Here is a 13,947-nt window from a genome sequence, read left to right on the forward strand (position 1 = left end):
CAAAGTATTTTTTATTTTTTTATTTCTTTGTTGGAAAAGTCTTAACTGTCCTTCTATTTTGTTGAATTATATTCAAATTAAACCCTCAAATGCAAAAAAACCCCATTACAATTTCTAATGATTGCAGTATTTTTTCGTGACCGCTAAATATAGTTAAAACTTATTATGATGAAGGCACAAAATTACACAAAATAAACACCTGCATTGTGTCAGAAAGTACAAACTTTATTCTTATAAATCGTTACTAGGTAAAAAAAAATTCAAAAAGTACATTTTAATTTATAGCTGTAGAAAACAATTGGTTATTGCAACTCAGTAACTTCCTTGCCTTTGTTATCTCTCTTTTTGGCATTTTGGACTTTTAAAAAAGTATTTCCAGCAACAGGTTAAAATGACCACATGAACTGTCTTCACATACAGATAATTTCCACAGATTAATAACAGTGTCAGAGTCAGTCAGAGTCCAATATGCAAACAAACAAACAAACAAAAGAAAAACAGCTGGTTTGACCTCACAGCCTCTTTGTCTGTCAGACGCCTGATGGGTAATAATAAACAAAAATAAACATTTAATCATGCGAGGGGACGTTACACTAAAGAAAATTGGACTCAAACAGGAAATGCGACTTAAAGTTATGTTTTTTGTGTTTGATGCTGTTCATAGCTGCACTTTTAGGAATAACTTATCAAACCATGTTGGGAAAATCAATCAAAAAATTAAAATTTCTCTCTTTATTTAACCCGAGGCTGAGTCTAAAAGGACGACTCAGGCTCGGCTGCAGCGTTTGCTCGTTTCCTGCAGCCTCTTCCCTCATTTTTTCATGTCCTTTTATGGCTTGCTCTGCTTTGTGATGATGATTTGAAAATGCCTTTCTGCGAGCTTTTAATACAGCAAGCGGATCTTTTGTTTGATTCTTCCATCACTTTTTCAGTTTTTGTCAAATGTGAAGGACTGTTCCCTCGATCTCTAAAGGGACAATGACGGGAAGTCATTCATGGAGGAACATCCATGTTTCACAGTTTCACCTTGAAGTTGTTTTTATAGTTATATTAATTAAACGTCTGATTGAAAGTCGGAGAAAACGTTAGAGTTGTATGTTTCTGCAAACCTCAAATACATTACAAATACACTGAAAACCTTTTCTTGCATTTCAGAAATGCTGTAGTTAAGGCTTGTTTAGGTTTGTGCACAGGAGCCTAAAACTTAGTTTTCGTGGCACAATCTTTGCAGAAAATGCATCCAAGTTTTGGCAAAAATAGATAAATAAAAAATCCACTTTTTCCCTGCAGGAAACGCAGCGATGTCTTGGTTAAGACAATCACTTTTTTGCAGCACTTTTCAGGCTGGAAACACACTGACGGGTCAGTCAGTGCTCTGAAACGTAGCAGCTGTGTCTTCCAGGTGTCTCATCATCCACCATCCACTCAGCGTCCCGATGACAAAGACATAAACTACGTCACTTTAGAGACATTGATGTGGTACGAATGAAACACACAAATGCATCACGTTGTTGGTGCGCAGAAACATACAATGCCAACATTTTCCAAAATGCGGCGAGCTCTGGCTCTAATTTAAAAAACCAATCCCATCGTCAAGAGTACGTGTGCATGACAACAATAGAAAAAAGAAGATCACATTGAAAAATGTACATCTTGCATGATGATCATGATGCAAAAGGTGCAATAACATTCATTCATTAATTGATGCCCAAATGTCACTAAAAATCTGACGGACGCACAGTGACATCCTGTCGCCTTTTGGTGGCAACGTGCAAACTTGCTTGTGCATCTTTAAAATAAAAAAGTCTAAAAATGACCCCTTGGTGTAAAAAAAAAAGCTCTTTCGTCCTCTACAGCTCAAGTTAAATTTTGTTTGCATCTTTTGTCTCTATTCGTCCTCTTTAGTCTTCAGAGGCTCCTTGCTTTGGAGCTCCACATCAGAACCGGCAGACTCTTCGTCCTCGTCCATATCGTCGTCGTCTGTCTCGTTGGTGACGTAGGAGCCTTTTTGTCTGGTCAAACACCACAGCAGCACGGCGATGACGCAGATAAGGAGCAGCAGCAGCAAGCCCACGACCCCTAGAAGGTAGAGTATCAATATAAAGAAAGGAAATCACTAAAAGGTTAAAAACGTGCAAACGTGGGGAATGTGCACGGTAGTCGGTTTTCTGCAGGACGAAAGTCAAAGCCCAACAAACGTACGTGATTTACCAAATCATGTAAGGTATGCCACATGCTGCTCCAAGGCACTTTGGGAAAAAAACAACCAGGGTCATAATTGGGCCTTTAACCCCTTGAAACCTGGATCGCATCAGTTTTCTTGTGCTGCGTTTAGATGCTTTCATAAGTTATTTGACCCTTTTAAAACCTGAGCTTATTGGTTTGGTGTAAAACATGGTTGAGAAATGTCCTACAAACTGCAAGAAATTAGTACAAAATGAAGAGAAAATTAACTAAATATAATTCGTTTTAAAAAAGAGGGGAGCATAATTAGGAAATTGTCTAATAAAAAAAGGAAAAATGTATGGAAAGAAAAGTTCATGTTTAAATCTAACAATTATATAGAAAAATATGTTACACGTCTCGCATTTCAATAGAGGAAAAGTTATTTCACGATTGATATCGTTATCGTTTTATCGCCCAGCCCTAACATAAATCCATTTTATTTCCTTTTTTTTGTTGCTTATTTTTGGCGATTTTCTTGTAGCTTTTTTTGCCTTTTTTTCTCATTTTTGGGCAAGGCCTTCTTAAATACAACTTCAGGAATAAATTCCACGTTCACGTTTACATTCAAGTTCATCCTCACCTCCAATTATGGCTGCAAGATCTCCATCGTCCGTTGGGATTCCTGTAAAAGAAATGAATGATGAATTATTCATTATTTTACTGTCATTTATTCATGTACTGTCCAGCTTTCTAAAATGCAGTCCTTGAAAATGTCAAGTTGTGTTTTTAAAAACCTTTAACTGGTTGAATGTGAGGCATCATGTAGCATCATAAAGGTGTTGAAACAAGAAGGTAAAATCAGCTCGTAAGGGTGAAATTGGGTGAAATTGGGTGAAATGGGGCGTCTTTTTTTACATTAAAACTTCATCTCTTCTAATGTGATATTTCAAGTACTGAGCCAGCGCGGGCGTGCGTTATAAAGCTCATTGGAGGACGACACATGGCAGCAGAATCCAACAACTATGCATGGTATTCACACACTCTCCGTCTATTTTAAAGCCTCGGTGTGCAGAGACGAGGTGACAGAGGCGCTTCAGGGTTGCCCACATCAACTCTGCTCTGTATGTTCACATCATATTCTCACTTATTGTCGCATTATGAACGACAAACATCTCTTTTTTTTGTTGATTGGCAGGAAAACTGCAGCTAAACCCGCTCAGTTAGATGAAACTGCTGCAGAAAACGACATTAAAAAAAACATTTAATTGACCTCAAAAGTGTCGTACAGATAAAATACAAGCACATTTAACACCAAAAGACAACGGCAAAGACAGCTTCAACTCTAAAGTCTCAAGATTTTTCTTTTGAAAATGATAAAAACTAAAAGTTATTGGTTTGAAAGTTGTAAATATTTCTACACATGTTGCATTTGCACATTTCTGTCCAGAAATACAAAAACATTAAAATTTAATAATTTTTTGTACATGTGTTTTAAGTAATGCAGTGACAACTGCAGATACTAATATTTACTCTACTGGTGATGACGTGGAAAATAGATTAACCCTCGAAACCTGGGTGAACATCTATTTTCTTGTGCTGTGTCGAAAGCATTTAACCCTTTAAAACCTGAGCAGAGTCATTTGATTTCTTTTGGAAACACAAAAATGGCAACAAGCAAGAAATGGGTAAAATGTGAAAACAACCTAAAATAATTTTTTTAAGAAGAGGGACATGGGACAAGGAATGACAGAAAGTTACCAGAAAATTATTCAAAAAAAAAAAAAAAAAAAAAGGGAAAACATTACCAGAAACAGAAACCTATGATTGTAATCATTATAGATTCAAAAGTACGTGACAGAAAATATCCTGTATGTATGATTTTCTTGTAGGCAATTTCTTATTTTAATGGTTTTTTTTTTACTTTTCCTTTATTGCTATAATTTTCAGGTAATTTTCTTCAAACCTTTTACTTTTTCACAATTTTTGGGGGTAATTTCTTGTTAAGTTGCTCATTACCTCCTTCCCATGTTTTTTTAAGAACTCAAGCCAATTTTCTCAGGTCTCAAAGGGTTAAAATAGAAGCACTAAGGTAAAGCAGTGAAGGTTTTCCTCAGCTGGTTCGTCTCTCCTGCCGTGGAAACAAGGGCCGGCCGGTGTCTGTGTGTCGGCTCTTATCTCTGTGGCGACAGACCCTGGAGGCGTCACACTCACTCCTTCCCATGCTCCTCTCCTGACATCACACTGATAAGACACTCCCTGCTAAACACACACACACGCACACACACACACACACACCTCGGCATCACCACTTTTTATTACTCATACTGCCAAATCTATACGTGTCGGGCCCCTAAAAAGGGTCACCAGATAAACCTGAGGGGTCATGAGATGATTCATCAAAGGCGACAGAGTTTTTGTTTTCATTTTCTACCAAATTTTTGCTTTTTTGGTGAAATGTTGGATAATTTGAAGTTTTGGATGCCTCAAACACTTCAGTGAAATCAGCTGAAAAGTTGAACTCTATTTTTTTGGTGGAAACACAATAAGGAGACTGATTTATTTTATTGTAATATTTCTGTAAATGTACATACCCTTTGTCCCTGTCTCGGTCACAGCCTCGGTCACAGCCTCGGTCACAGCCTCGGTCACAGCCTCGGTCACAGCCTCGGTCACAGCCGTGTTCGCAGCCGTGTTCACAGCCTCGGTCACAGCCTCGGTCACAGCCGTGGTCACAGCCTCGGTCACAGCCGTGTTCGCAGCCGTGTTCGCAGCCGTGTTCACAGCCGTGTTCACAGCCTCGGTCACAGCCGTGGTCACAACCTCGGTCACAGTTTTGGGTAGAGGAGGCTGAGTTCCAGCTTGTGGGGTCACAGCGTGTGGAGTCATGTAGTCAGCCATGACGATGTCAACCTCAGCGGGAGATAGATTTAAGTTTGACTATTTATAAAATATTCAAAAAGTGAAGGGAGCTGCAGGATCAACTGAGACTTAACATTTCAACAAAGCTGAGGTTAAGCTTTGACGTTTGAGACGTTTGGTGCCTGAAAAGCAGCTGGAAATGCAGTTCTGACTCGCTAAAACGACCAGTTTTGTTTTTGGGTTTCTGCATCTCTCCTCGGTGTCACACCATCCACCTAGTGACTAAATCAGCTCACACACTCTTAACTTAAAAAAATACATTGATATGATACGTAAGAAACCTGCAAATTTAACCTTTCTTTGGTTTGCAGAAACGTACATTTTCTGAGCTGGAAATGCAGTGAGCTCTGTGTCACTGCTGCATCTTTTGTTTGTAATTATATTTCTCCTCACCAACAGTCCCATCAGCAACAGCGAATATAAACTGAAGAAGGGATCACCATGCAGCAGATGCTGCAGCCCTTCACAACATTCATTCATTCATAAATTGATTGTATAAATTTCTAAATTTCGTCTTATAATGTCACTGAAGTAAAATGGCAGGGAAGTGAAGAATCACAGCCTCCAAAATGAAGGCACATGGATCGGGCGCCCTGCGGAGCAGCATCCACATCTCTGCTCGTTTCTGTTTGTCAAACAACCAAAATGACAGAAAAAAAATGTGGGCATTGTACATTTCTGCAAACCACAGATACATTACATTTGCTAATGTTAATGTTACTTTTTAGCTGGAAACACAGTGATGGGCTACTAAAAACATAAACATTTTGAGGCTTAAAAATCACAACAGGTTGCTAAAAATCCCCCATGTTTGTTGCCAAATAATTGCTTAAAACACAACAACCGTGTTACAACAACTGTTAGAGTTAAGAAACAAAAAAGTTTTTTAAAAGGATTGCAGTTTTTCACATACTGAACTATGAAGTATTTCTTTGCTGCAGAGTATTAAGGTCACTTTAATCTAATTTTATTTTGTTACCAAACTTCCAACACTACAGATACGTAGTTTTTCCTCCCTTCAGACGTCCCCCTCTGCTCTCATCGAGCTTTTATTCATTTATTTCACACTGTAGCAGAACTTATTCATGCACAAAAGCAAACTGAGAACATTAGAGTTACGTTAAGTGAGGATGCACAACTTTTCAAACACTTTTTTTCAGAGATTATTGACTGAATACTAAATATGAAACAAGTCTGCAGCCTGTTCTGCCAAACACAGTCACAATGCTAAAAGTTAAAGTGTCACAAATGCAACAAAACGAGACTCGAAAACCCCAAAAACTCACCAGTTCGGAGAACAACAAGAGGAAGAAGAAACACAACAGAACATATGCTGAGCAACACACACTCACTCTCTCTCACACACACACACACACAAACTGAACTGAAACACACACACACAGATGGGTGTGGTGTCCGTCCCCAGGGTCGGGATCTGTTCCCCCTCCGACCAATCACGAGGCTGGCTCCACCTCTCTGATGCTCTGCAGCCTGCAGATGTCTGAAAGTGTGCAGCTGACAACGCCTCTTACATCATCTCTTCACACACACACACACACACACACACACACACACACACAGAAAACCCCACCACAGTGTGTGTGTTTAATAATCTCACCTTCAGCCTGTTAATAATGCAGATCTTCACACATGTTAAGCTTGTTTGTTGCAGGAGTTTTGCCTGTTTGTGATTTCCTACATTTCCCAGAATGCCTCAAAACAACAGTAGAAGAGTGTCATGGATATTGCTTTAATATGTGGCTGTTTAACAATGGATTTTCTCTCTCTCTGGCTGCGTCCCAGCTCTCGAAGGATGTAGTGCCCCGATGGAGGGCTGACAGCCAAAACGAAACTCTTATTTTTGACACAGGAAGTCGATGACATCGCTGTTGTGTTCGTTCACACTTTGCAGCTCAAAGTTCAGCGACAGAGATTAAAAAGACCCTCATTTTCATAGATCACCATCTGAATTTTGTTCAAAGTTCACAGTCACATATATAGATATGTTTTAATATTGCAGAAAAATTGTGGTGTTCTCATATTTGTGAAAATAAATGATAGTTGTAAACTTATTAGTGTTTAATTGGAAATTTGATTTTTGATAAAACAATATGAATAAAAAGGTTACAAGGAATAGTGCACTATTTTGGACTTACATACTGATCTTGACCGCGCACTAACAAGGCTAAAATTAGTATAAGCTGTTGTGACGGGGCTGAAAATGAGTCCCGCCGTGGCCCCGGGGTCCATGGGGCTTAAGTTTACAGCAGATTAATGATCAGTACATAATGAGTCCATGAATCTGCAGCACTGATTAAAACATTTACAGACGAGAACAAACCCTCCTGGCTTCATGCAGGATTAAATTGTGAGGGACTAATAGCAAAAATGATATTTTATTTATTGTCTTGTTTGCTGTAATCTGCAGGAAACTGAACGACGGGAGACCGTCAGACACACCTGGAGCCTGAGGCTGACGACGCTGCAGGCCAAACTAAAGGTAACAGAATGATCCACCTTTTTGGGTTTTATATGCTTTTGGGTCCCTGTGTGGACACTGAGCTCATTTATCAGACAGTTTGAACTGCACTACAATGAAAACCGCAAAGTTAATTTTAGTGAGCAAAACCTCAGCAACTTCTCAGGTTTTTCTCACTATAACTAGAATTAATACTGTAAAAAAATACCTCAGACTCACTGTGAAATTGTCTACACACCAACGTTATTATAGTTAACAAAACTAAACTAAAAATGAAATTAAGTGTAGAAAAACATTTCAGTCAGCTGCAATAAAAATAAAAACACAATCAACCCTTAGCGACTCTTTGGCGTGTTTTACGCACTTTTAATTCTTAATTTTTTAGATACTTTTGGCTGTGTTCATGCATATGGGATAAATTTTGGCAAGATTGTGTATTTTGGTTTAATTTTGGATTTCCAGCTCAGCTCTTATAATAAGTCTAAAACTCACTGTAAAAAGTGCGAAATTAAAACCCATTCAAACTGCAATGTTTGATCCCACAGCCATCATAGCACAAAAAATGCACTGTATTATTTCTTTTTATTACATTTTATTATTATTTTTTACAATATTTGGCGTATGAAAAAAAAATATTATTTTCCATATGCCAAATATGTATATTATAATATTATATATTTTTGTTGTTGTTTTTCACCTTAAAACATAGTGGCATCACGACAAAAAAACTGGCATTACAGGGGTTAAAATTCTGAAAATAAATGAATATTTGATATTTATGATTAAGACTGATGTTGGTTAAAAAAATCCCTATGAAAGTAGAAAATTAATTAATTAAATAAATCATTAATGTATAGTATTTTATAGCCTGATTTTGAAAAGCTCATTTTGATGCAGCATGTGTAATATTAAAGCAGGCCTTAAGGGTTAAAAAACAAAACAACCTGAAACTTTACAGTGAACTCATAAATAAACCCAAAATCAAATGTATCATCAGCTACAGAAAATGCAGGCAGGTTCATGCTTTTATATGGGACCTACTTTCTTATAATAAGCACAATTTTATGTGTCATTTTATTTCCATAATGTGATTTTAGGGATTTTTCCTCATTTTCTGTCCCAAAAAAACATTCAAACTCAGGAGTCACACATCGATAATTTAATGTCATATCGCCGACATCCAAACACACCAGCGCTCAACGTTTCAAAATACACATCATCAAAAACAAAAGTGCTCCGCCTGCTGCAACAAACATGTTCATACCTATCGTCATAAGCTCTTTGCATGAGTGTGAAACTGTATTTTCTATTCTTGCAGGCTGAATAGTTTCCTAAAGACAATCGTGGCCACTAATTAGGAAAATTATATGATTATTTTAGCAGCCAGCTACACATTTGAAATGACTCAAATAATTGATTACTTGTCTACCAACTATGAAGCGTCTCCAAAAAGACCTACAAAAGAAAGTTTTCTACCAAACTGGACGCTAATGTAAAAAACTCAGAAGCAGTTTTCAATATTTTACAGTTTATTAACGTGAAGACTAAACTACGAATCACTCAGTATTTGATAGTCAGCTAGATTTTTAGGATTTTGTCTAAAAGTTGGTCAGCTCCTATAAAGTGGCCTCTAGATGAACTAAAACTCACAAGCCATTTTCAAACTTTTACTAGCCAAAGACCAAACTTACAAGTCACTTCTAAAATTTGATAGTCAACAGGTTTTTTAAACAAACAGGTGCATTGAAGGCCGTTTATGAGCTGGACTCGTATTACCAGGGGATCCGGTGTAAATGAGGCCTAGTCCACATGAATACAGGTTTTTCTTCCCCTTTAAAAAAAAAAATCCAAATAAAAATGCAAAAACACAACTGAAGCGCTGCCAAGAGCTCGCCAGAAAAACGGGCAACGATAGAACTGTAATTAAAGCCAGCGAAGAAGAAGAAGACGGCGTATCGGACGCACTGTGATATATCGTAAAATAGTCCGTAGAAATCTATAACCAAACATGCACAAGACAAAAAAATGAATTTAACAAATCATTTCAGATTTTCTCTGCTATTTTTGTCATTTAGATATGGCCATTATTAGAGATAGTATATACAGATGGACAACATGTCAGTTCCCCCAAAATGTAATTTTTGAATGTCGCCCCTCCATGTTAGTGAGTAGGCCAAACTAAAAACTCAAAGTACACGCCGCATTTTTTTTCCAAAGATAGTTTCTCACGCTGAAGGTAGTTCTCATCACTCCGATGTTTGTTCAGGCGTTTTTACGATAAGTTTGGTTTTATTCAGTTATTCGGTTCTGCAAAAAGCAGCTGCGACAGCCAATCTGTGCGCCTGCAGTCAATGTCGCTGCTCGCCTTTGGACAGGCGGCTGTTTTGGCGGGAACTCTCCGCGCAGACTCTGGCTCCGAATGACGCCACCGGTGCACGATGGCAGCGTCTGTATCTGGAATATTTTAGCGTTACTTGAGCGTAGCGGGGGCTCATCTGGACAGACAGACTATGGTCAGTATGCATGCTGAGGTTGTCCAGTCTGGATTTGATAATATGACTAAATGATATGTACTCGATAGAGTGCACGAGGGCCGTCATAAGAGCGTGCACGAGGGCCGTCATAAGAGCGTGCACGAGGGCCCGTCGTTCCTGCTTTACTGGTAGCGTGCTAGTATTTGTAGTATCCTGATGTTTGTTTCCTAAACCTAACCACATGCTTTTGTTGCCCGAACCTCAGGAAGTACACACACGTCCTGACTTTATTTTGAAAAGTCACAATGCATTTAAAGAGGTTAAAAAAACACAGCGCCCCTGAGCCTCCGAACTAACGCTGGAGGAGCACCAGGGCGTTATAGTTTAAATGTGTGCCACTGACCGAGCATCTGTACTTGAGTGAGTATTTGCACACTGAAAACAGTTTCTGAAAATCTTTACCATTTTTGCAAAATGTTGCTTTTAAGTTACCTAAAAAGCAAAAGTTTGCATGTGGCCAAAAGGCCAAAACGAATAGAACAAAAAACAAAAAACGTGTACATGTGGACTAGGCCTTAAATTACCGCCTCCAATCAAAAGCCTCCATATTTCTTGACTTGAAAAGGAAGCAGAAAAAAAGACGCAGTAAAAAGAAGAAACCCTAAAAGCAACCCCAAATCATTTAAAAGCGGATATTTGCGTGGGACTAATACGACATGATTTCTGTGTTGGCGAAAAATGTCGGGAAAATTGTGGTGGAATTTTTACTTGATGAATTTTGGATATGGTAAATTCGCACGGGCTTTTTGTCCCCAGATATGCTGACGTGCAAATGAAATAATTGGTGGCCAAAGTGGCTACGAGATCTGACAAAAACGTCTCGCTGCAGGCTGCTCGAGCTACATATATCCACATGTGAAATATATGAGCCACAATCTCTTAAACAAAGTGGTTATTATGGGAAGTGCTGACAAACTTACTGGCCCTTTTCACCAGAAAAAAACTAAAATTATGGATTGATAGTTTGCACACATTGGTGGCCTAAATGTAGCTCCTCGGTTGTTTGATTTGTAGAATGGGATTTGTGCTAAAGTGGCTGTTTAAGAGTACAAAAACTTGCAAATTTCTGCAGCCAGCCGGCGTCTGACGTGCAAAATGTCGTGAAAGAAACTGCTTTTAGAAATCCATGGCTAGTTTTTAAAGTGGCTGTTGTGACTTTAAGAGTCACCTACATGTTTAGACTGGAGTCAAACGGCTGGTTTAAGCTGCTAGTGTGGACTGTTGGAGCCAGCAGCACTAATGTTGCTGGCTGGAGTCGAGTGTTTCCCAGCCTGCGTTGCGTCGACGGCACCCGCAGGTTGTGCGTTGCTAGGCTTCTTCTTCTCCTTTATAATTTACTGTAACTCCCCCTTTTTGTCTCCCCGCTCGCCTCCTCCCCCTCCTCCTCCTCCTCCTCTTCCTCCTCCTTCACTCGTCCTCATGCTCGAAGAACTCGTGGCAACAGACGGTCACCACGGAGATGAATGTCATGAACTCCTGGAAGTCGCACTCGGCGTCGCCGTCGGTGTCCAGGCTCTCCATCAGGCTGTCGAGCGTGGCCTGGTCTTTCACATGCTGCGGGGGGGACGCAGAGTTCAGATCGGGACTGGATGAAATCACAATACATAAATCTTTCAGTTCAGATGGTCTGAAGTAACTTTGACCTTTTGAAATCTGGAGCGAGATCGCTTTTTTATGCTGCTTTCAAACGGCTTTCGGACGTTTTTAAACCTGTGAACCTTAAACAAATCTGTGAAGTTTCTTTCAACAACACGGCAAAAAAGGCAGTGAGCAACTCGGAAAGAAACGTTGCACGAAATGAAGGAATTTGTAGATTTATTAAAATTTATTTTTTAAAAGCTGTAAATATGCAATAATGATCATTACAGATAATAATAATTTTTAAGACACTTTTCACAAGTTTTCTCAAGTTGCCTTTTTCCCCATCTTTTCTTTTCTTTTTTTTTTTTTTAACTTTTTTTAAAAAATGAATTTCTTGTAATTAAAAGAAAAAAGTAATTTCGTCTTTTGTTGCTTGTTGCCTTTTTCCCACGTTTTTGAAAGAAATCAGGCCAGTTTTCTCCTGTGGGAGTCTGCTGTTCGCTTCCCGTCTGAAGGTGATGATTTTTGCCTAAAACGAACCGTCCGTGCCAGCGTGTGCGTATGTGCGTTTGTTAACATCGCAGCATCATAATATATAAAGAAAACCAACAGAAGATAAAGCAATTAAAATAAGTTCCACCTTTATCGGTGAATAACATATGAATGCATCAGTTATTATAATACAACAATATGATATAATTTATTTCATACAATGAGCTCTTTTACTTGTACTTTCATTTTGAGGCTGATACTTAGAAAAAATAAAAAACTTTTATTTAGGTATAGTTTTGGTTTTGAGTCTTTTCTGATGTTATTTTCTTTTTTCCTTCAACACTGACTGCAGGACTTTTGCTTGTAAAAGAGTACTTTTATACATTGTAGTATCTGAGTACTTCTTCTACCACTAAGACAAAGTTTTGAGTGACAAATCTTAATCTTTAGTGGAGTAAAAAGTAAAACATTTGCTTCTGAATTACAGTGCAACTGAGAATGAAATCTAAAATGGCAATAAAGTGCCAATATTCCCAGAACTGTAGTTAAATACAGACCTAAAATGAACGTATTGTTTAATTTGATCCATATCCATGTATTTTATTTTATTTTATTTTATCCACACTTTTCTTTCTTTCCTTAACACCGCATGCAGAACTTTTACTTTTTCTTATTTTTACATTGTAGTATTTGCTGTATTTTAACTAACATGAAGGATTTCTCTGTGTTTTCAGTCTGTCTCTGTTTGTTAAACTCCTCCAGATCTCATTTTTCTTTTTGTCTCACCCCCATCAGATCCGGCAGCTCGTCGTGAAGCAGATCCCTCAGCTCGCTCTTCTTCAGTTTGTGTTTGTCTCCTTCTTTTTCCGAATACTTCTGGAAGACGGCGATGATGGTCGCCATCGAGGTCTCCAGGTCGGTCATTGTCATTTGTCTTCTTTTTTTTTTTTACCTTTTCAGAAAGAAAGAAATGAGAATCAGTGTTCAGGATTCACTGGTGTTGTTTTTTCTGCTAAGGATGCAGAAACATAGTTGGATCCTTGAACTGCAAGTTTTTAAAGTCTTCCTTCACAGTTTTTTTCTATATTTAAACAAACAAAAAAGAGTGATGACCTTACCTCGGTGTGAGTTCAGGTACAAGTTGTGTGTGTTTGGGTCCGGAGGGTGGAGGCTGAGGACGAACAGCAGACTTTATACTGCAGCAGAGCGGAGGGTGCCGGTGCGGAGGGAGCAGCGCTGAGGTCATTCAGAGCTGCTGACCAATCGGCTCTGTCCACCTCCCCTCACTCCACTGCAGCCCCGCGCTCCGCACCGCTGACGGGCCGAGTCGCAGTGTCACTCTGAGACTGTGAGAGCTTTATTCTACGAGTGCAGGAATGAGATGAACGCGCTTACCAAAACGTCGTAGTAACTTTCCGAGATTACTGGTTCTGATATGAGAACAAAAAATGTCATCATCACTGGAAGAAAAAAATGAAAAAAAAATGACCCAAAATTATTAAAAGGTTAAAGAAATTACATGAAAATTAATTTATATATATATATATATATATATATATATATATATATATATATATATATATATATATATATATATATATTTTTTTTTTTTTTTAATAAGGCAAACAAAAAATATTTAAAAAGTAAAGTGAAATGACCTGAAAATCATTTTTTAAAAAGAAAGAAAAAATTGAAATAACCTTAAAAAAAAGAGCTTAAAATGATAATTTTGTAACATGATTTTAATGTAATTATGGTAATTAAAAAATGAAGGTT

The 13,947-nt window shown here is 38.3% G+C and overlaps 2 protein-coding genes across 3 annotated transcripts; both read right to left on the minus strand.

Moving 5' to 3' along the window:
* Window positions 1-204: 204 nt before the first annotated feature.
* On the minus strand, window positions 205-6,480 carry LOC121962924 (uncharacterized). 2 transcript variants are annotated; one of them, XM_088074656.1, is made up of 5 exons: window positions 6,372-6,480; window positions 4,987-5,076; window positions 4,758-4,902; window positions 2,807-2,848; window positions 205-2,079 (listed from the first exon to the last, which is right to left on the minus strand). In XM_088074656.1, the coding sequence occupies exons 2-5, from the start codon at window positions 5,062-5,064 to the stop codon at window positions 1,889-1,891; spliced, it is 456 nt and encodes a 151-aa protein (XP_087930782.1). In that variant the 5' UTR covers window positions 5,065-5,076; window positions 6,372-6,480; the 3' UTR covers window positions 205-1,888. The 2 variants fall into 2 exon arrangements, with proteins under 2 accessions (XP_087930782.1, XP_042369180.2); XM_042513246.2 differs by having other exon boundaries at window positions 4,758-5,076.
* Window positions 6,481-8,708: 2,228 nt separating this feature from the next.
* s100b (S100 calcium binding protein, beta (neural)) lies at window positions 8,709-13,440 on the minus strand. Its single transcript, XM_042513374.2, has 3 exons — window positions 13,290-13,440; window positions 12,958-13,123; window positions 8,709-11,652 (listed from the first exon to the last, which is right to left on the minus strand). Exons 2-3 carry the CDS (start codon window positions 13,099-13,101, stop codon window positions 11,506-11,508), a joined length of 291 nt encoding a protein of 96 aa, XP_042369308.1. The 5' UTR covers window positions 13,102-13,123; window positions 13,290-13,440; the 3' UTR covers window positions 8,709-11,505.
* Window positions 13,441-13,947: the final 507 nt, after the last annotated feature.

Source organism: Plectropomus leopardus, chromosome 24, assembly GCF_026936395.1.
Source record: "Plectropomus leopardus strain MGB_pleo_1.0 chromosome 24, ASM2693639v1, whole genome shotgun sequence".
Classification (NCBI taxonomy): Eukaryota; Metazoa; Chordata; class Actinopteri; order Perciformes; family Serranidae; genus Plectropomus; species Plectropomus leopardus.